Raw genomic sequence first — 24,220 nt, 5'->3', positions numbered from 1 at the left:
AGTGAATATATTATTTTATTTACATAATGTATAAATGATGTCTTTAATATCAGATGTAATAATTATAATGAATGTAATCACTGTCATTTTACGTATGATGAATAGTGTATTTTCAGTTGGTTTTGTCAATGATCCTCGTATATTGATAGCTGTGAATTTATCGAGAGTCATTGACTGCGTCATGTTGAGTCTCTATATATATAAGATGATTCTGATAAACGTTAAAGACTCATATTATATATATACCGTTTACTTTTTGTTTTTCTTACTTCAGTGTCTTCAGTTTACAGTTTGTATTCTTCAGTCCATCAGAGAGCAGCTTCACTCCTGAATCCTGCAGTTTATTGTGACTCAGGTTCAGTTCTGTCAGACTTGAGGAGTTTGATCTGAGAACTGACGCCAGTGATGAACAACTTTCCTCTGTCAGATTACAGTCACTCAGACTGAGAGAGAAATAACAACACAACAGTGAGTTAAAATGTTAGTAAAACACTTATTACTTTTTTCTGACTGCATGATTGATCATTCTGATTTTAATAACGCTGCACTTGTCACAAAGAGATGGATAAAAAGCTAAATATTAACAGATCGATCTTTAATGATCACTTCTAATCTCATTTCTATTTTTCAGGATATCGTATGAAGCAGCAACGTTCATGAGACTTAAAATCTCACAGTATCACAAATGTAAAACAATGTTCAAGAGAAAGGCACAAACATAAAAAACAAGTTGATCTCATTTATTTTCAATGAAAGCTTGACAACTTCTATGAGTGACAGTGAACTTCAGCAAAACATGATGTGTGTGTGTCCAGAAACACAAGAAAAGTGTGTCATGTTTAACTTCATGTAAATGAAGAGCAACTTTCCTCATAATACAATTACATTTATGAATTGGGGAAATGTTTTTATCCAGAGGGATTTACACATGAGATGAACACAAGCAGAATGAGTTTATCCAAGAGAAAACAGAATACAAGTAGTGTTACTACATCAACTTTACACAAGAACAAGAGTGAAACAGCAAAACATAAACCGCAAAAATACTTGACAGTCACTTGTGATTATTAATAATAGTGAGTTTATAGACAAAATGATAATTGAATCAGTAACTCACAGTAGTTTGTGTAGTTGACAGTGTGGATCCTTCAGTAGATCAGAGAGCAGCTTCATCTGATCCTTCAGTTTTATTTGTGCTCGGTTCGTTCTGTGAATTGAGGAGTTTGATCTGAGTGGCGCAGTGGGATGAACAATTTCTCTGTCAGATTACGGCGCTCGTGAGAGGAATAACAAACAAAAAGTGAGTTAAAACTCAGATATAAACACTTAAGATGTCATGTTTGAACAATGAGAATAGCTGCAAAGGTGAGCACATCTGCACTATAGATGAATTATGCAGAACTGACCTGACACAATTTAAATAATAAGCAAAAATCAATAAAAAGCCAGAGCACAGAGGCAGCTTCTCACTCTATAGATCAGTGAATCATTCTTCATTTTTTATTAATGTTTGGATCATGTACAGGATGAATCACTTTGTTTGACGTAATATGATGTTAATGTTTCAGGTGAACTGCAGTTAAATGACTCACTCAGCTGTTCTGGATGCTTTGATCACTGGCAGAAGCCTCAGAAGACATTCATGTGATCGATCATATTTACTCAGATTAAACTCATCCAGCTTCTCTTCTGAGTTCAGTAACACAAACACCAGAGCCGACCACTGAGCAGGAGAGAGACGGACTCCAGAGAGACGAGACTCATCTCCTCTGTTCACATATGTTTGTACTTCCTGCACTAGAGAATGATCATTGAGTTCATTCAGACAGTGAAACAGATTGATGGATTTCTCTGGAGAGAGATTCTCTCTGATCTTCATCTTAATGTACTCGACTGTTTCCTGTTTACTGTCAGAGCTTCTTCCTGTCTGTGTCATCAGATCTCGTAAGATTGTCTGACTGGACTCCAGTGAAAGACCCAGAAGAAATCTGAGGTGAAGATCCAGGTGTCCGTTCTCACTCTGTAAGGCCTTGTCCACTTCACTCTTCAGTAAATCACTCATATTTGATCTCAATCTGCTGAAGTTTTCTGATGTTTGCTGAAGAAATGACAGAAACACAAATAAAGCGGCGAGAAACTCCTGAACGCTCAGATGCACAAAGCTGAACACCTTCCCCAGGTTCAGTCCAAACTCCTCTCTGAAGATCTGAGTACAAACTCCTGAGTACACTGACGCTTCTCTGACATCAATGTCACACTCTCTCAGATCCTCCTCATAGAAGATCAGGTTCCCTTTCTCCAGCTGTTGAAAAGCCAGTTTTCCCAGAGACTCCAGACTCTTTCTAGCCTGCTGAAGATCTACCTCACATTTCCCATCATACTTCTGACTCTTCAGTTTGATGTGAAACATCAGGAAGTGTGTGAACATCTGAGTGAGAGTCTTGGGGATCTGTGCTGGACTCTCTGCTTCACTCAACATTCTCTGGAGAACAGTGGCTGAAATCCAGCAGAAGACTGGGATGTGACACATGATGTACAGACTTCTGGATGATTTCATGTGTGTGATGATTCTGTTGGCCAGACTCTCATCATTGATTCTCTTCCTGAAATACTCGTCCTTCTGAGGGTCATTGAATCCTCGTACATCTGTGATCAGATCAACACACTCAGGAGGAATCTGATTGGCTGCTGCTGGTCGAGAGGTGATCCAGATCAGAGCAGAAGGAAGCAGATTCCCCTTGATGAGGTTTGTCAGCAGCACATCCACTGACGCTGATTCTCTGACATCAAACAAACTGGGATTCTTTGAGAAATCTAGAGGAAGACGACACTCATCCAGACCATCAAAGATAAACACAACTTTATAATCCTCAAAGTCTGTTGATCTCAGTTCTTTTGTATCTGTGAAGAAGTGATGAAGAAGATCCATCAGACTGATATTTGTCTCTTTGATCAGATTCAGTTCTCTGAAAGGAAGTGGAAATATCAAGTGAAGATCTTGATTTGTTTTTTCTTCAGCCCAGTCCAGAATGAACTTCTGCACAGAGACTGTTTTTCCAATTCCAGCGACTCCTTTAGTCAGCACACGTCTGATGGGTTTGGTTTGTTCAGGTGAGACTTTAAAGATGTCATTACATTTGATTTGTGTTTCTTGTGTCTCTGATCTTCTGGATGCTGTCTCAATCTGTCTCACCTCATGTTCATTATTGATGTCTTCACTCCCTCCCTCTGTGATGTACAGCTCTGTGTAGATCTCATTCACAAGTGTTGAGCTTCCTTGAGCTGACATTCCTTCATTCATTCTCTGGAATTGCTCTTTTAGTCTGGATTTGTGTTTCTTCATGTATACAGGGGCAAGTTCTGATAAACAAAGGGAATATATGTATTTATAAATAAAAATACATCTATACAATTTGGAAAGTCCTTAATTCTACTGTATGTACAATGTTTCTTATTTAATATAATTTTATGCTTATTAAACCAAATGAATATTTTGCCTAACCTGTTATTATATTTGACTCAAGAGTGTCTTAAGATTTTGATGATCATGACATTAGATCAGGGGTTGGCAAACTTTTTACCTCAAGGGCCACATCAAGTTTTCGAATCCTTGTTAAGGGCCGCATGTTATTCACACATTAAATTAAATCTTTTTTTATGTATTCCCAACTGAAATTTGATAACTACTGTTGCATGCAATTCTGTCACGATCGTGAGGAGAACCCAATTGCAGGCAGCGGGGATTAAGGGGTTAATGAAAAGGGTTTATTTAAATACAAGAAACACAAAACAAAGACCCACGATGGGGTATAACTGCACATACAGGATAATAACCAAGATGAGACTAACTGACACTAAACTGAACTGAACTAAACAACACTTGACATAAACTAAACTCAAACACTTACTAAGACTTGACAGGAGCTTTGACCAACAGGAACAAGGTAGACAGGTAACCACACAAAGATACTGGACACGAGCATAAAGCAAACACATACAATGACCGAACACAGGACAATGAAACATGAGGGCATTAAATAGGGAAGACAAAGAAGGATAGTGACACAGCGCAGGTGAGGGTAATTAACACGGCCTGGGAAACAATACAGGAAACGAGAGGGGCGGGGCCAATGACGAGACACTGGAGAGAACGCATGTTTCTCTCCACACATAACCAAAGACTTTGTCATGGCTCTGCCTCAGGACCAGGAAATCCAAGACTAGGTGAGGCAGAACCATGACACAATTCCTTCTACCCTGTGTTTTATAAACACTTGTATTGAAAAAAATGGCAAAACATTTGCACACTGTCATAAGACACATTATTATAATAATTTACAGTATACATAATTTTATTCTTGACATTTTTTCTAATATTCCTCTAATTCAGGGGCGTGCAATTAATCCCAAGGGGCCACATGAGAAATGGGACTATTAATTCTGCTCAATATTGAAATTATGACTTTTAAAATAGCTTTCCTGTAGCTCAGTGGTAAGAGCATTGCGTTAACAATGCAAGGTTGTGGGTTCGATCCTAGGGGATTGCACATGCCTATGTATAAATGTATAGGATAATGCAATGTCAGTCGCTTTGGATAAAAGCGTCTGCCAAATGCATAAATGTAAATGTAAAATGCAGTAAATATCCGATCTGATCTAACTCTTTTATATTTAAAAAAGAAAACCCACCACCACTTTTCTGCACCTCTACCCTTTGTGCATATCACGGGTTATACATGTACATACTAGAAATCAGATGTGTAATATTCAGTTTTAAAAATAAAACATTGTAATATTACAATACGAGTTAAACATTTGGCATTGCATATCTCAATTTAATTTATACTGTAGGCCTATCCATTGTGAGCCATATTTACAATTATTCTGGTTCTCAAATCTGATTGGCTGAGAGCCATGCCATATTTCACCAGTATCACTACAGGAACTATATACAGTAAGTATATATATGACGGTAACCATTTCACAAGTCAGACTTATAAGAAGTGAAAGTAAAAGCAGTCTCTCTCTAATAGCATTTCACAGCAATAGTGACTGATTGCAGAATGGCAGAACCATACGTCACAGCCGTATCTCTTTAGCGCTCAGGACGCAAGTGTCTCGAGACGCGCTTTTGATAACAGAAATTGCCATGTCATGCTATAGTAAACCAAAGCTCACAACACTCGTCCCGCCTCAGCGCGAGGCGCTTCAAAAGACACAAGACGCGAACGCAGCGTTTAAACCCGTCCGTCTAGCTAGCGCATGTCTCCCTCTCTTTTCATTTTTACTCACGTATGCTGCATTGCAGACTCCCGCCACCTAATGGATTTCGTTTGTATAACATCAAATCCTAACTGAAACGCAATGTTATGAATACATTTAAAAACCGCCTCCCGGGCCGGATGAAATTGCTTAAGGGGCCGGTCCGGCCGGATGTGGCCCGCGGGACGTAGTTTGCCCACCTCTGCATTAGATGAACACAAAAAGCTTCATGGTTCTATTCTGTTGATTTATTAACTGTAAATGTATTTTCACTAATAATCATCAGTAAATACAGACACTGTGTCTGTTCGTCTGAAGGTAAAGTGATGTAATAGTCACATGACTGAGAGCTCTTACTGGTCTGTAGTTTGTTAGCGAGGTCTGTCTGTTTCATCTTCTTCAGGACGTTCAGTGTGATCTTCAGAAACATCTCTCTGACTCTGATCTGATCTTCATCATCCTCCTCTTCTCTCTCAGAGCATGATGGGTAATCTGGACTCAGTAGACTCTTGAAGATCTTCAGCTCTTTCTTCATCAGAGAGATGAGTTTGTGCTCAAGCTCCTGAAATCATTGTTCAAACACACAGGGTTTTGTTATCTTATAAGGGCAGGAAAAGTTTTTAAATGCTCATTTTAGTGAACACTTTTCTAAATTGCTTAAACCTCATTTCATGAAACCTATAACATATTTTCAACACTATTACAACACATCAAAACCACAGAAACAAAATCAAAACCTTACACACACAAAATCATATTATCTTTAGCCCTATTCGCACGGGATTAGTATTATCTGGGGACATCGTGTGATTTAGAAACTACCTGTCATGAAACAGGTGGAAGAACCCAATTGCAGGCAGCGTTCAGGGGTAACAAAAAGGGTATTTATTAACAAGAAACACAAAACAAAGACCCACGATGGGGTATAACAGCACAAGACCAAGAATAGACATGACATGATGAGGCAGAATCATGACAGAAGCCACCCCTTAATGAACACCCTCATTAACAACAAAGTCTGTAGGGGGAAGACCAAAGGGATTGCGGCTGGGTGGGGAAGTCTTGGCCCGGGGCGGCGCTCGGGAGCGCGGAGTCCCGGGGGGCTTGGTAGTGGCCGGAGCAGGCGTGGCTGCCGGCCGGGCACGGCTAGGGGCCGGGCGGACTGCCGGCTGGGGTGCCGGCTGAGTCGCCGGCTGAGTCTCCGGCTGGAAGGCCGGCTTAGTCAGCAGCTGGAAGGCCGGCTGATTCACCGGCTGGTGCACCGGCTGATTCACCGGCTGAATCACCGGACTGGATCCCAGACTGGACACCAGCTGCACCGGACTGGACACCGGCTGCACCGACTGGACATTGGACAGGACACCGGAGGGACCAATGCTGTGACTTGGGGTGCCGGCTGGACCGCTGGCTGGAACACCGTACTGGACACCGGCTGCGCCGGATTGGATGCTGGCTGCGCCGGAATGGACGCCAGCTGCACCGGCTGGGACGCCGGCTGGACCGCTGGCTGAATTGCGACTGGATCGCCGGCTGCACCGGCCGGGACGCCGGCTGCTGCACCGGCCGGGACGCTGGCTGGATCACCGGCCAGGACACCGGCTGCACCGGACTGGACGCCGGCTGCACCGGACTGGATGCCGGATGCACCGGACTGGATGCCGGTTGGATCACTGGACTTGATGCTGGCTGCTCCACGTCGCTTCTCCCTCCTCCTCCGGTCAATCGGGCCCGTGGCAGACAGAGGGAGTTCTGGGTCGGAGGAGTCCACATACGTTGTCCCCGAGTCTCTCCTCCCCTACTTGCCACGGGGGCCGCCAGGAGGACCGGGGAGCTCAAACCAGAGGGTACTGAGTCCCCCCGGGTAGCGGCAGCCAGGACGAGGTCTTCCGGAGCGACCGACCGCGGGGCAGAAGTTCCAAGTGGGACCTCACCCCTGGGATCGTCCCGGTTGACCACGTACCTGACCATGTCCGCAAACCCTAGGGGGGCCAGCAGCCTCTTCTCCGACGGTGTGAGGCGCTGAGTGAGGCGGCAGTTGAAAATCGTTTTCAACTCTGCCTCACCAAACTCGGTCACCTCCGCCACCGCCGAGAATGCCCTGGCGAACTCCTGGTTCCCGTAATTCCCCTGACGGAACCCTAGCAGCAAGTGGGCTTGGCGAGATCGTGAGGACGACGCTGTACCGTCCATAGTAGCTGCCTGCTGGGTTCTGTTTGGCTCAGTCATTCTGTCATGAAACAGGTGGAAGAACCCAATTGCAGGCAGCGTTCAGGGGTAACAAAAAGGGTATTTATTAACAAGAAACACAAAACAAAGACCCACGATGGGGTATAACAGCACAACNGAACCCAATTGCAGGCAGCGTTCAGGGGTAACAAAAAGGGTATTTATTAACAAGAAACACAAAACAAAGACCCACGATGGGGTATAACAGCACAACAGGATAATAACAGGACGTAGACTAACTAAAACTAAACTGAGATAAACAACACTAGACATAAACTAAACTGGACACTTACTAGATTGACAGGAGCTTCAACAACAGGAACAGGTAAACAGGTAATCACACTCAGGGTATGAGACACGATGATGCACAGAGTAACACTCTCAAACAAACACAATGACTGAGCACAGGACAATGGAACAAGAGGACTATATAAAGGGGAGAAAATCAAGAAGGGACAGGTGCGGGGCATGAACTAATTAACAATCAATAACGAGGGATACAAGAGGGCGGGGACAAAGACGCCACACCAGAGAGAGAGAGTATGGAAGGCCGAAAGTGCCAAGACGTCTCTCTCCACACAAAACCAAAGGCTTTGTCATGACTCTGCCACAAGACCAAGAATAGACATGACATGATGAGGCAGAATCATGACACTACCTCCCTGTATTTCTATCATGTGGCGCATTCACACGGGATAAGTGAAGCCTGTGATTTTACTCAAATTTACGGACCTATTTCCGGATATGATGGCAAAGCTTAGCGTATAGTTTTTATAGCCTATAGTTGTATGTTGTATGATATATGACCGTACATGTCAGCACTTGAGACCTGCGATCGCGAACCGGACAAAAGATCATCGAACGTGATCGCGGGTCTGAAATGTTCTGAGAGTTTCCATGAGAAATAGCAAAACGGGAGACTCCCGACCAAAACGACAGTGTTGGCAGGTATGGATATGACCCAACACCCAAAATAATATCAAAACACTTCAACACAGCGTCCATTATTCACAAACGGTGGATAAAACCTTGAAAAAGGATATATGAGCCCGCCAAATCACAGAGATGCCGATTCGCACGGGACTAATATTATCACAGGATCTAGGTGTTAGTCAAAATATGGTAGGTCAGTTGTGGGGGAATGTTTACTTTACAAATTACAGACATGGCCGATTCGCACGGGATTAAGATCACAGACAACCTCTGCAATTATTACAAACGACTAGAGGTCCCCAAGTAATACTAATCCCTTGGCAATGGGGCTTTTCATTTATATATTGCCTTCAAATGATTCACAAAGCATCAAATACACATCAGCATTGATTACACACTGAGGGGCGGTTTCCCGGAAAGGGTTTAGTAATAGTTCCAGCATCACTAAAATGTTAGAGGTGTCTTGACCAAAAAAAACTTGCAATGACATATCTTGAAATATATAGTACCTGTAACAACTCACAGACTACACTCCCATAATCCTTTGCACCCATTCACACCATGATTACACCCGCACCTGATCATCATTCCCTGGACACTTTATAACCCATGTGCTTTGTCTTGTCAATTGTCAGGTGTAGTTGTCTTTTGTTTGTCACTAGTTCAGACCCCTGTGGATTGTATTTTGACCCGTGGATGTTACCTGTAGTTTGACCCGTGGATGTTACCTGTAGTTTGACCCCGTGTTTGTTACCTGTAGTTTGACCCGTGGATGTGACCTGTATTTTGACCCGTGGATGTTACCTGTATTTTGACCCGTGGATGTTACCCGTCTTGTTCTGTACCCGTTGATTAACCCCATTAAACCTCCTGTTTACTCCAATTCCTGTGTGGCATCATCCTTCCCTCAGTCTGGTAGTGTGACAGTGCGATTGTTTTATCTTAAGATGCACACAACTAATGTTTTTTTTGTAAAATATGTTTTTAAAAACGACCTAAATATCCTAATTTAACTACGGCATAGTCCTGGCTTAAACTAAACCATGTCTGGGAAATCGCCTGTCCGAGATCAATTTAAAATCAATATGATCGTGACTTCTTACTACAATGAATCAGTTTGAAACTAGACATCTAAACATTTAGCATAATCATCAGTAATGATAACAGTAATTTATGTAAAGCTGCAGTACGACTGCCAGTAAAAGAATCCCATGAAACGCTCCTTAAACATACAGCTTTGTCATATTTTTGCCTGGGTGTGCTTTATTCCACTTACGCCCGGTTACACCTATAACATATTTTCAACACTATTACAACACATCAAAACTACAGAAACAAAATCAAAACCTTACACATACAAAATCATATTATCTTTAGCCCTATTCGCACGGGATTAGTATTATCTGGGGACATCGTGTGATTTAGAAACTACCTCCCTGTATTTCTATCATGTGGTGCATTCACACGAGATAAGTGAAGCCTGTGATTTTACTCAAATTTACAGACCTATTTCCCGGATGTGATGGCAAGGCTTTGCGTATAGTTTTTATAGACTATAGTTGTATGTTGTATGATATATGACCGTACATGTCAGCACTTGAGACCTGCGATCGCGAACCGGACAAAAGATCATCGAACGCGATCGCGGCCTGAAATGTTCTGAGAGTTTCCATGAGAAATAGCAAAACGGGAGACTCCCGGCCAAAACGAGGTATGGCAGGTATGGATATGACCCAACACCCGAAATAATATCAAAACACTTCAACACAGCGTCCATTATTCACAAAAACCTTGAAAAAGTATAGTATATGAGCCCGCCAAATCACAGAGATGCCGATTCACACGGGACTAATATTATCACAGGACCTCAGTGTTAGTCAAAATATGGTAGGTCAGTTGTGGGGGAATTTTTACTTTACAAATTACAGACATGGCCGATTCACACGGGATTAAGATCACAGACAACCTCTGCAATTATTACAAACGACTAGAGGTCCTCAAGTAATACTAATCCCTTGGCAATGGGGCTTTTCATTTGTATATTGCCTTCAAATGATTCACAAAGCATCAAATACACATCAGCATTGATTACACACTGAGGGGCGGTTTCCCGGACAGGGTTTAGTAATAGTTCCAGCATCACTAAAATGTTAGAGGTGTCTTGACCGAAAAAAACTTGCAATGACATATCTTGAAATATATAGTGCCTGTAACAACTCACAGACTACACTCCCCATAATCCTTTGCACCCATTCACACCATGATTACACCCGCACCTGATCGTCATTCCCTGGACACTTTATAACCCATGTGCTTTGTCTTGTCAATTGTCGGGTCTAGTTATTTTTTGTTTGTCACTAGTTCAGACCCCTGTGGATTGTATTTTGACCCGTGGATGTTACCTGTATTTTGACCTAGGGCTGGGCGATACATATCGCGATTCACGCTAATTATACATGTCTAAATCGATTCTGTGTTTTATGCACAGCTTTTCTGTGAACTACGGCTCTTTGATCAGTAGGAAGTACTGCTCGATCTAAAATCACTACGAGATTGAGTCATTTATAACGTGCATTTGAAAAAGCAACACTCGTCAAACGTCATCACTATAAATCAACTTTATTATCATGAAAATGCCTGAAAAGGTTTGAAGAACAGCGATAGGATATGACCATTGGCATTTCCTGGAACTAATCGTTCTTCTTCTGTTTCCCATATTTGGAGTTTCTGCACAAGAGCGCCCTCTGGCTTTCGGATGTGGCGGCATTTAACCATAATTCATTGAGAAACTGAGAGCATACGAATCGCACGATATATCGCCCAGCCCTATTTTGACCCGTGGATGTTACCTGTAGTTTGACCCGTGGATGTTACCTGTATTTTGACCCGTGGATGTTATCTGTGTTTTACCTATTCGTGGATGTTACCCGTCTTGTTCTGTACCCGTTGATTAACCCCATTAAACCTCCTGTTTACTCCAATTCCTGTGTGGCATCATCCCTCAGTCTGGTAGTGTGACAGCACGATTGTTTTATCTTAAGATGCACACAAGTAATGTTTTTTTGTGAAATATGTTTTTAAAAACGACCTAAATATCCTAATTTAACTAAGGCCTAGTCCTGGCTTAAGCTAAACCATGTCTGGGAAATCGCCTGTCCGAGATCAATTTAAAATCAATATGATCGTGACTTCTTACTACAATGAATCAGTTTGAAACTAGACATCTAAACATTTATCATAATCATCAGTAATGATAACAGTAATCTATGTAAAGCTGCAGTACGACTGCCAGTAAAAGAATCCCATGAAACGCTCCTTAAACATACAGCTTTGTTTTTTTGGGCTTATAAAAATATTTTGGGGTAAAATTATTTTAAAGTATCCTTTGAAAAGAGCATCTAGATTTCTGAATAAACTGTGAATGAACATGATATTGAATGTAAATCAAATTAATGTAAAATATATTATTGTTAATCACAGCAAAATACTAAAAAACACATTTTTGAAAAGGAAATACTGTAAAATAATCCATCCATTTCTCAACTTCGCACTTTCGCACACACACAGACACCCACCTGGAAAACAGAATCCATGTGCTTCCCTTTGAAAGATCCATTTGTTGTGTTACTGTAATTTAACAATAAATGAAATATCTGTTTACATACAGTGAACACATGGATTAATGTGTGTATCTGTCAGTAAAGTGTTCAGTGAATATCTACATCACAGACTCAGATCAGAGAATAAAGACTGATGAAGTGATTTACTCTCTAAACCATCAGACTGTTCTCACCTCACATCTGTATCATCACAGTCTCCTGAACTGAAGTTAAGTGGAGGACGCATTGATCTATCACTCTTCATGGACACACAGCTGGGTTTAGGAGATTCTCCACGAGTCAAACTAAAACAACATTAAACAGAGTTTACATCATGTTCAGTGTTATGTATTTTTCAATAAAGCACTTGTATTAATTAGATATTTCACTCAGTAATAATATTTATATAAATGATAAAAATATATTTTGATATAATTCATAAAAATATAATTAGTAAATGTGTATAAACTTTACATTTACATTTGCAAAATGTCCATACATGTTAATTATTATAAAACCACAAATAATAAATTAAACTAAACGGAAACTATTTAAACTAAAGTAAGTTATTAAATACAAACTCTTACATCTGTCAGACCAAAACACATCTAACTATAGACAATAACACATTTTAAGTTTATTACCTTTTGATCTTTTTGGCGAGATTCATGATGAACACACAGTGTCAGAACGTAAAGAGTTAATCTTAAACCTGTAAACAAAATACTGATGTGTTATTATTCCTTCACATCAGTCCGTCCACAGCATTGAGCTGCACATTTGGTCTTTAAACAGTGAAACTACATTTCCAAAACGTCACTTTTAATGTTTTGAGTTTATAAACACACTTTCTGATTCCTAAAATAACACAATACTTCCAGTTCTTCAACCAATAAACTTACTGTGATGTTCAGAGCAAGACAATATTGAATCTACGGAATAAACATTAGACTATTGATACTTACTGTGATTTTAGCTTGTTTATTCTTTATTTTCTTGAACGAGGCTTTGCTGTAAAATGGCTCCTGATGTAATAGTTTCACTTTCACCAGCAGCTACCTGTGGAGGAGGAGGAGCCACCAAACATGATAGACTTGTTCGACTTGACCCATACTAGCCGGTCACTAGGCTTGTTCGACTTGATGCAGCGCCGAAGATCCGACAGGCGGATGACATCAAAGTACCGCGAGAGCGATTCGAAAGCAAACATTAGGCTCGTTTGAGATGCACGTTGCCTCGCCTGACATGAAGACGAGAGTAGGCGGCTGCAGTAAGGGGAGGAGTCAAAAAAGTGCAGGCAAGCCGGACACCTCCGAATCTCGCTGTTTTGTGTTCCTGTAAATTTGAGGAATGGAAGACATCGCGTTCGCGTTTTTTATCGCGGACGAAGTAGATGCAATTGAAATATCCCCATTTTTACATGAAGATGAGGACAATCACCGAATGTGAATAGTGCACATTCCTTAAGCCCTTATTTAAATGGTATATACAATCAGGTCTACAGTGTATGTTGCAACTTGCAACTAGTCAAAATAAAAGGCAACAATAAAAGGAAGGTTTCAAGGATTTCATTAAAAAACTTAAATTATTATTAAAATGATTAAAAGTTGTAAGAAGCAAGCAACACTTGTTAAGATGCTGTACAGTGTTATATAATAATTATATGTGTGCATGTAGCATTTGTTTTGATGGATTGGCTTATTTATTTCATGGAATAATGTAAATTACAATGTACAAAATGTACACCAACATAAAATACAACAAGGTATACATTTTAACAAATATAGGACTTAAAAAAGAAATAATTAAAACGAAACAAATAAAATAAAGCACATGCCCTAATTAGGCTACTTATTTAAAACATCCCTTTATAGTACACGGTTTTACCTAGGTGTTTTCATTATCACATATAAATAAAAATATATAAACTACTATAAATTGTGAACTTCTTAAAAACCAGTGGGCATTCTTAGCCAATGAGCATTAAGCTGTGTCGTCAGCAGTGTTGGGTGTAACTAGTTACTAAGTAATTAGTTACTGTAATTTAATTACTTTTCCCTTGAAAAAGTAAAGTAAGGGATTACTCTTATTTTTTCTGTAATTTAATTAGTTACTTTTGATGTAATTAAACTAAATACTTTGTATAATGTGTGGAATTGACATCAAATTTCAAAGTGTAACTTTAAAATCTGTGCTTTAATGTATCCTTCTCACATTTGTAATACTTTGGTCAGTTAATAAGAGTACTTTATGTAGTTTTATATGATCTATTTAAATGAATTAAAAGAGCCCTTTCATGTCTATCCTTGAATCACTTAACTAATCAAGGTTGATGTAGGATATAGAAAGTAATTAGTAATAAGTAACTAAATACTTTTTGGAGAGAGTAATTTGTACAGTAATCTAATTACACTATTGAATATGTAATTAGTAACTAGTAATTAATTACTTTTTGTGAGTAACTTACCCAACACTGGTCGTCAGCTAGTCGTTTCCCATCATGCTTTTGATCATGATTAACGCAGTCGATGGAGAGCAACTGCGCCTGACTGAAGAATCCGATACAGCCGCCTGGCCATCGTGAGAGTTTTTCGACACGCGTCAGCATGACATCAGAGCAAGGCGGACGTAACTCAGACACATTTCTTACCGGCATGCATCTCGCGCTGATCACCGGTGATCGGTTCTGCGCAGAATTTCGCCATCTCAAACGAGCCTTATTTATTGTTTTTCGAATCGCTCTCGCAGTACTTTGATGTCATCTGCCTGTCTGATCTTGCGACTACGCGGGCCAGTTTCTCGAAGTCGCAGAGGAGACTGTGTTCGAGGAGGAGGAGTTGGTGACGCTGTTCAACGCCGGTCTCAGGGAGCCACTCTCGCGTAAGGAGATGAGGTCGCTGAGACCGCTGGACTTTGATGCGATATGGCTGTATGCCGTGGTTCGATCAGAGTCCAGGGTCTCAGTACAACCCACCTACTCATCTCTGCTGGTCACGATCCCTGAGGATGGTTCTCTGTAGATCTGGGTTGTGGGCGTCGCCACGCCATCCTCCTCACCCTCGGCAGCTTCTCCACCGTCCACCAGCCTCGTTGGGAAGCGGGGGAGGCGAGCGTCCTGGGGATCCACCTCCGAGGAGTCCCAGCCGGAGCCAGCCATGCCTTTTACATCCTTCCTTCACCCGACCACCAGGCGGGTGGCTCGGCGGAAGAAGAAGAGGCAGCGGTGGGCAGCGTGGACTCCAATCCAGCCGGTGCAGCCGGCGTCCAGTCCGGTGCAGCCGGTGCCCAGTCCGGTGCAGCCGGTGCCCAGTCCGGTGCAGCCGGTGTCCAGTCCTGTGTCCAGTCCGGTGCAGCCGGCATCCCGTCCGGTGGTCCAGCCGGCGTCCAGTCCGGTGGTCCAGCCGGCATCCAGTCCGGTGGTCCAGCCGGCGTCCAGTCCGGCGTCCAGTCCGGTGCAGCCGGCGTCCAGTCCGGTGCAGCCAGCGTCCAGTCCGGTGCAGCCGGCCTTCCAGCCGGCGCCCAACCTTGTCCCGCCGACATTCCACTCGGCAGTTCCCCCCAGGACTTCCTCCCCTAAGTCGCCCAGGACTTCGCGCTGTCGAGGGCAGCCGGGGACTAGGACTGTTCCCTCCACAAGCCCTTGTCTGTCCCCACCCCCCCTCCCATGTTTATTATTTTTGTTGTCCCAACCCAGTAATTGTATTTTCTGTATTGCCCTTGGTTATGTTGTCTATGTTTATTTGGTTCCTGTCTTTGTCCCAGTCTGTCATGTCTTGTTTGTCAACCCCTTGGTGAACACCTGGAGGTGTTCATTAGGGGGGGGGGCTCTGTCACGGTCCTGCATTCTTGGTTCTGTATTTCTAGTCATGTGGCAGGATCGGGACTGAGCCCTTAGGTTTTATGTGAGAAAGCCATGAGATGTTTATGATTTTTACTTCTCATGTGTTTTCTCGTGTCTCGTCAGTGGCCCCGCCCCTCTCGTTTCCTGTATTGTGTCCCGTTCGTGTCTAATGTTTCCCACCTGCCCTAGCTCGTTATCCCTCGTTTGTCTTGCCTTTATATACCCTCATGTTTCATTGTCTTGTTGCTCGTGCATTGTATATGTTGTCTTCAATGGCGTTCCTTGTTATTTGTATCCTGATTACCTGTTTCTCCCGTGCTCGTGTTCCGTTTGGAGTGTCCTGTCAGTCTTAGTAAGTGTTTAGTTTGGTTTATCTAGTGTTGTTTATTTTCAGTTGAGTGTTAGTTAGTCTTCGTCCTGTCATTATCTTATTGTATTGAGTTTTCCCCCCATCGTGGGTTTTGTTTTGTGTTTTATGTAAATAAAGTCTTGTTTTTGTTAACCCCTTCACTGCTGCCTGCAATTGGGTTCTCTTTCGCACACGATTCATGACAAATTTCACTTTTGCACCCGAAATTATTCTAAAAAATGTTTTAAGTTGGGCTCTTGATTCTATAAGAATAATAATAAGTAATCAATAAGTAAGATTTTCTTTGGCCAGCAGTGTGTTAAAACACATTTGTTGTGGAAAAGAAAACGGGTTATGATGTTATCATTGTGAAGTTCTTGAAGTAATTGTACTGGATTGTGTTGTGTTATTAGTGTGTGAGAGCAGTGTTGTGACTGTGTGAAAGGGAAAACTAAGAATTGTTTTGCTCTTTTATTTATTCATTAGCTTTATCTCAATATTTGTTGTCACATCATGATCCTAAAATGAATACACAATATACAGCACTACTACACACTTCTGATTCATTGAGAGAACACTTCAATAACCACACCCACCTACACAACAATCTGCAACTTATCTTCACTTACTTCAGTAATATACTACAAACCACCAGAATTACACATTTGACAATCTGCAGTAAAACCACATTCAGTGTGTGCAGTAAAAGTGCTTCATACTTCACAAATCCAGCAATACAAACTCCCCTGGACATAAAGAACTTGTCTGGCTGTTAAGATGGAGACACAGATGACTCTTCTCCTGATTCTTACTGCAGTCTCAGGTAAATATTTCATTCTTACCAAGTTTATCAGAAAAAAACAACGACATTTGACTGCAAAAGCAAATATAATTTGATATAACTGATATGATATATTTAAAAGACTGAATAATGTTTTATTGAAAACAAATGTGATTAAAGATAGAGCCAGTATGTGATATAAATATAATGAGTTTTATTTCAGGTGGATTTGCTGATGGAATTGGACCAGAAGGAGATACTAATATAATCAGAAATGAAAGAGAATCTGTGACATTGCCCTGCACATATGAAACAGTCAGCAATAATGTTTGGCTTTACTGGTACAGACAGTTTCCTAACAGAGAACCTCAGTTTATACTGCTCAAAGGTGCTCGAGCACAAATCTATGAGCGTATACAAGACAATCGGTTTAAATGTGAAACATCTCAATCATCCACTAAACTGATGACTGACACTGTGACAAAAAATGTCACAGAAACCACATATTTTTCCACCACAGTGACAGAAAACAACACTGAACAAGAATTCATATGATAACTGCTCCAATCAACTCACCATAGAAACATAAAGTCAACAATAAAACAACATGTATGTTCACAAACTAAATTAGGAGTTTTTAGCATTCAGTAATATTTTCAGTCAAGACACAATCAGATGTTCACAGATTTCTTTCAGATGACTTAAACATTAACACTCAAATACACAAACATGATAATGAAATCCTAACTAAACTATAAATTATCATTGGTTCTAAATATATGTTGGTTTCTCCTAACAGGATCAAGTCTGTATTTCCGTTCCTTTTATGTGATGTGATGGTAGGAGGGGTTTGTGTGTGAGATGTGAGATCTTGTTCAGTTTGACAGAGACTGTAGCAGAGATTCACTGAGAACACAATGACACTTCATTCAGTTATTCTGCTTTCTGTCTTTGTGTGTAAGTCTTCTTTCTTAATATTATACATCACACATTTTTGGAGTTTTAACTTTAGTTCATCTACTTAATCCCTAAATAATGTTTTGCACATTTTATCATTTGGAATCCACATTGAACAACATTAAAACCGTTAATGTATTTGTTAACTTATGTGTAATATTTTAAAGACAAGATCGTTATTATATTAGATAATAAATGAACTGTTGGTCTATTTCTCCAGATGTCAGTTTTGGAAATGAAATCACATCAGACAGCACTGAAGAGGTTGTTGTGGAAGGTTCAAGTGTTCAGTTCTCCTGCAGTTATTCCTCTGCTTATGATCTTCAGTGGTACCGTCAGTATCCCAGAGGAGCTCCTGAATTTCTTGTGCTCATTACTGATGGAGTGAAAGAGAACAGGACATCTGAAATAGATCCCAGATTCACTACTAAACTCAGAAGAGAAAAACAAACACAACATGTGTATCTGGAGATCTCCTCTGTTTCTCTATCAGATTCTGATCTGTATTACTGTGCCATGAGGCCCACAGTGACACAAAACACAACAACACTGAACAAAAATACATCACCTGCATGTAAAGATTACAATAGCTGTATATGACCAGAAGAGGGCGCCGCTCACCCTAAAAGTGTTTCAAACCAGGTGCTGCGGCATCAACGAAATATCAAGAGCTGCAAGACTTAAAATTGTTTAAAATAAGACAAAATAATCTCAAAATCACAACTCAATCACAGAAATTGTGGGTGTGTAACATACTAAAGCACAATCCATTAAATACTACAAGGAAGATAAATTTAATCAAAACATAATTCCATCTAAACTAAAGCAAAGACTAAAGAACTGAACTAACCAGACAGTATAAATACAGAAACTTCAACAGAAAACAGGAGTGAACTTAATCAGTAACTGAGGTAACAAACCATGAATTAAAATCATTAACTACAGCTGATGACAGAGCACAGTAACAGAAAAAACACAATAGGAACAAAACTCAACACACTTATTGTCGGGAGTTGGCAGAAGAACCCAAGCGCAGGCAACGGCAGTGAAGGGGTTAACAAAGGTTTTTATTTTTACAAAGAAAAACACAAAACAAAAACCCACGAGGGGGTATCAATACCAGAACGAACTAAAATACAAACTGGAACAAAACACTTCCCTCGGTGGGGAAAAAACAAACTAAACAGAACACGACACAACGTCTTAAATAAGGCAAAATATATAAACTAACCGAACAGGAACACACTCACAAACTTGAACGGACACGACGGCAAATCCAAGGACAAAACACTGGTGTACACAGACAAGGCACAACCACCACATGGAATGAAGTACAGTACAGATACAATGACCGAACACAGGACAAAGAAACATGAGGGTATATATAGGTAAGTCAAACGAGGGATAACGACACGGGGCAGGTGTGGTACATTAAACACTTAGGGAAGGATAACGAGGAAACGAGATGGCGGGAACAGAGACGAGACACTGGAAAAACACATGAGAGGTAACAACATAAACATCTCATGGCCTTCCCACATAAAATCCAAGGACTCTGCCCCGATCCCACCACACGACTAGAATTTCATAAACAAGACGGTGGGACCGTGACACTTATAATATTGTTGTGGATCACAGGAGGCTTTGCAAAAAGGTTGAGATCCACTGATACAAGACTACAGCTCTAATAAATGTTTGACGTCAGTGTCACATTACATTTTTAGAGTAAAATAAATTCACCAACATCAAACACAATAATTTATTGCTGTGCTTGGCTTTAATTTCGTTTTTAATAAATTCATTTTATGTAAAACTTTGCATTCAAATGCACTTTTCTTATCTAAGCAGACTTTAAAATGTGAGCTATTGATCTGAAAGAGGCGGAGCTCAAAGCTCTCACATCTATAATGTCATCTTGTGAAATCCATTCACAGTCGGTTACAGAAATCATTCAAGCTGTCTTACTGAATAAACACAATGTTTCTCCATTCTGTAATTCTGCTCTTTGCCTTTCCATGTAAGTATTTTAGTCTTTTCTTCAATACTTGTAAATAAGATGTTATAGTCTGTATACTTTATGGTATTCAAATCATGTAAAATCACTGACCACATTTATGATTAATTCTAAACACAAACTCTTTACAGATTTAAAGCAGATCTACTTTTGCAGGTGTCACACAAGGAACTGAAATTAAAAGAAACAAAACTGAGGAGTTTGCTGTTGAGGGTTCAAGTGTTTCATTATCCTGCAGTTATTCATCTGCACGCACTTTATTCTGGTACCGTCAGCATCCCAGATCAGCTCCTCAGTTCCTCGTAAACATCATCGATGGTGTGAAAGAAGACAAGAGATCTGATGTAGATCCAAGATTCACTGCTAAACTAACTGAAGGAAATGATAAACATGTGTATCTGGAGATCTCCTCTGCGGCTCTATCAGACTCGGCTCTTTATTTCTGTGCCCTGGAGCCCACAGTGACACAAAACTCAACTACACTTCATATAAACCTCACACACGCGTGAAAGGGAAAATGATTTACCTTCTACAGGCTGATCAGGATAGATAGGACAGAATGGATGACAGGCTGAAGAATTAGTGTAGAATATCATAACTTAAATATCTAAAATGACATTATATATTAAAATAAGACATTATGTTTCTTTAAGAAGCCCCAACAAAAGTTGCACTTGCAATAATTGATATGGACTACAGTATAAGACACGTCATTTTTTTTTTTTCTGATGAATAAAATCATTTGTTACACACATTAATAATGCCCAGAAGAGAGTGAATGTGAAATATAAATGAAAATCATGATGTGGTTTAAAGAGGAGGAGCTTCATACAGTAGATTTATTGATCTCCTCATTTCACATTGAGATGAAACTCTTGTATTCAGTGCTGCATGTATAATGGATGTTCATACAGTTATTCTCTTCTGTGCTTTAGCATGTATGTATTTATTTTACACGTATTAAATGCTTTTATCAAAAGCGACTCACAGTGCATTTATATATTTTATCAGAATGTGTGTTTTCATGGGAAAAACATGATGTATTATAATAATTGTACCTCTTGTTTTTCAGATGTTGTTTCTGGATCTGCCATCACAGCAGATGAAGAAGAGATTTCTGCTGAGGAGGATTCACATGTCACATTATCCTGCAGTTATACATCTGCTGATTATCTGTACTGGTACCGTCAGTATCCCGGATCAGCTCCTGAATTTCTTAGTGCTGCATGTATAATGGATGTTCATACAGTTATTCTCTTCTGTGCTTTAGCATGTATGTATTTATTTTACACGTATTAAATGCTTTTATCAAAAGTTACTTACAGTGCATTTATATATTTTATCAGAATGTGTGTTTTCATGGGAAAAACATGATGTATTATAATAATTGTACCTCTTGTTTTTCAGATGTTGTTTCTGGAACTGCCATCACAGCAGATGAAGAAGAGATTTCTGCTGAGGAGGATTCACATGTCACATTATCCTGCAGTTATACATCTAATGATTATCTGTACTGGTACCGTCAGTATCCCGGATCAGCTCCTGAATTTCTTTTGCGTATTTATGATGGCACAACAAATGACAAAAAGTCTGATGTAGATCCAAGAATGTCTGTGAAACTCACTCAACAGAAGCAGAAACAAGTTCATCTGGAGATCTCCTCTGTTTCTCTATCAGACTCTGATCTGTATTACTGCGCCATGAGGCCCACAGTGACACAAAACCATCCAGACACGTACAGAAACCCCAGAGAGAGAGAGAGAGTGAGAGAGAGAGAGAGAGAGAGAGAGAGAGAGAGAGAGAGAGAGAGAGAGAGAGAGAGAGAATATCATGTATATTAAATACACATATCAATACAGTTTATTATTATTATTGTTATACAGCACAACATTGCTGAAATGAAGACTATCCTACACAATATTTTATAAAGTCTATAATACGATTAATGCATTAAAGTTAATAAATAACACTTGAAACACTGTACAGGCACATTATCGCCACATGGTTGCAGTGTTGTCCAACTGAACATGAATCAAACCTTTCACTTGATCTCACAAAAAAATACTGGAGCTATAAGGTTGATACATACTGTATACGTCAGGCATCCAAACAGAAGTCAGACACAGACAACAGCAAATAAACTAATAAACACATAATTAATGAGGAAGTGTGAGGAGGTTCAAGAAGATTCTCATGATAAACTCTAAATATTGTCACGATGATAAATAACTGATACAATTTTATTAGAAAACTAGCTCTATTGTTCTGTCTTACATCATGTTTTACTTTTACTTGATTTCACTTTTAAAATCTCATTGTGATGAAGGGGAACAGAATAAATGAGGAAGATGTTTATGTTCAAGATGTTGAAGTATAAATAGATGGTAAAGCTGCTGTATTCAGAGGGAGGAGTCATGAGATGTCAGTCACACTTTCAGTGACTCGCTCACAGACTAAAGCAGATGCTGAAATGCGTCAGAGTTTTTGTTGAGAATAAATGTGTTTTTCATCTCTTCACCAGGAAACATGTCCACACACTGGATAAAACAAACTCTTATTGTTTCCATATATTTCATGGGTATGTAGAATTTATTTCTGTTTAAAACATCAACAAGATTATTTTCAGTCAATGTCTTTTAATTTTTTTGACTAATTTAGTTGATCATGAAACTCAACAGGAATCAAATCACAGGACGGTGTTGAGCAGAATACAAGAGTTCAAACTGCTTCTGAAGGTGAAACTGTATCAATAAACTGCACATATGAATCTTCTGGATCTCCGACTCTCTTCTGGTACCAGCAAACAGTAAATGGATTCCCTGAATACATACTGAACAGAGTCGGTTCCGTTGGCCATGAAAATGAAAAGTTTAAAGCAAGATTTAAGGCAAATCTCAGCACATCTTCAAGATCAGTTCCTCTGATAATTCATGATGTAGATGTGAGTGACTCTGCTGTGTATTACTGCGCTCTGAGGCCCACAGTCACTAAACACACTCAACACTCACACAAAAACACATATGATGACGTTCAGTCATGGTTTTATTATCACTATTATACTGTTTGACTCTTCTTTAACCGTCTCTAGTTACATGTACATAGATGAATATGTGTGAATATTTGTGATTGAATTACTCATCTCATTTGTCTGTTATAAAACTATGAAACTGATCAACTATAGACACACTCACATGTGTTAACAGTATAAAACCAGCAGACGGCGACAGACAGACGAGTATCAACTGCACAGGCTTGTTGAGAGTTCCCTTTCAGTAAATATTAAAAATATATTCATGAGCTGCACAATGCTTTAACATTTCGCTGAACATTTAATTTCTCTTAACTTACAAATTCTTCCTTCCTTAAATGTATTTACGAAAACATCCATCTGAATCTGGACTCTGCAGAAACAGAGAAATATCATTCAAATGAAACCAGAATCCTCAGAAAATCATAACAACCAAAGGGTAGAGCTCATATCCAAACATTTGAACATGAGAAAACAGGAACCATTATCCTACAACTTTCACTAATGTTTTAGGTATTTAAAGTGTTCATAAAATACAGTTTATGGGACATTCTCATGACGTTATTAGTGTTCGATTTACAATTCACAATTAGCCACGAACTGATGTTTTATTTACATACTTAAATGAAACTAATATAATTTGAATTAATACATGATAAGACTGACATGACAGTTTTTATTATGTACAGTGTTTAACACTTTAGTATAGGGACCAATTCTCACTATTAACTAGTTGTTTATTAGCATGCCTATTATTAGCATATTTCTATGCTAGTACATATTCTGCATGACCATATTCTACATCCCTAATCATTTGATGGACCTTCACAGAACATTCAGGACGTTCTCGGGGTCACGTATAGGGGACCCCCAGACAGCAAGCTGACGGGTACAAACCATTGAATAAATGTAAAAAATGTTGATTTGTCAATGTTAATTAATGCTATTAATGATGCAATAATGTTGAATTTCAACAAACCACCATTACTGTGATCAGTGTTTGCTTTAGTTGGGCTCTTGACTTTGGATTTTCACGTGTCAATTTAATTTCCTCTTTCAATGCGCGCAATGTGTTTCTATAGTTACACTATAAGTAATACTAATATTCATACTTTCATGATTAATGCAAATTTCCTTTTTAAAAAAGTGGAAAGTACTGCGAGAAAATAAACAAAAAAATACTGACATGCATAGGCATCAACCAAGGCCTGGAAGGACCTGGAAGATTCC

General features: G+C 39.8%; 1 protein-coding gene and 1 gene segment (V, D, J or C); one reads left to right on the top strand and one right to left on the bottom strand.

The window, feature by feature from the left end:
• Positions 1–263: 263 nt before the first annotated feature.
• Positions 264–13,151, bottom strand: LOC130554161 (NLR family CARD domain-containing protein 3-like). Of its 2 annotated transcripts, XM_057333632.1 has the most exons (7): positions 12,986–13,151; positions 12,665–12,732; positions 12,215–12,325; positions 11,997–12,048; positions 5,620–5,824; positions 1,593–3,360; positions 264–443 (listed from the first exon to the last, which is right to left on the bottom strand). In XM_057333632.1, exons 2-7 carry the CDS (start codon positions 12,688–12,690, stop codon positions 266–268), a joined length of 2,340 nt encoding a protein of 779 aa, XP_057189615.1. In that variant the 5' UTR covers positions 12,691–12,732; positions 12,986–13,151; the 3' UTR covers positions 264–265. The 2 variants fall into 2 exon arrangements, with proteins under 2 accessions (XP_057189615.1, XP_057189616.1); XM_057333633.1 differs by lacking the exons at positions 11,997–12,048; positions 12,215–12,325; positions 12,665–12,732; positions 12,986–13,151 and adding an exon at positions 8,147–8,911 and having other exon boundaries at positions 5,620–6,084.
• An 8,035-nt stretch (positions 13,152–21,186) lies between these two features.
• LOC130554027 (T cell receptor alpha variable 18-like) lies at positions 21,187–22,715 on the top strand. The segment is given in 3 exon segments: positions 21,187–21,235; positions 21,370–21,725; positions 22,641–22,715. Coding segments are annotated over 3 exon segments (471 nt in total).
• Positions 22,716–24,220: the final 1,505 nt, after the last annotated feature.

The sequence above is a fragment of the Triplophysa rosa genome, linkage group LG5 (genome assembly GCF_024868665.1).
Source record: "Triplophysa rosa linkage group LG5, Trosa_1v2, whole genome shotgun sequence".
Classification (NCBI taxonomy): domain Eukaryota; kingdom Metazoa; phylum Chordata; class Actinopteri; order Cypriniformes; family Nemacheilidae; genus Triplophysa; species Triplophysa rosa.
This window is presented reverse-complemented; position numbering and strand designations above follow the sequence as displayed.

Bases quoted from the DNA above. Each gene is read 5' to 3' on its own strand.
- LOC130554161 (XM_057333632.1), bottom strand. From the start codon at position 12,690: ATGAATCTCGCCAAAAAGATCAAAAG. The intron at 12,049-12,214 runs GTGAGAACAGTC...GTTAAATTACAG, and splicing joins TGTGATGATACAGATGTGAG to TAACACAACAAATGGATCTT. The intron at 3,361-5,619 runs GTAAGAGCTCTC...TTTGTTTATCAG, and splicing joins CGCTAACAAACTACAGACCA to AACTTGCCCCTGTATACATG.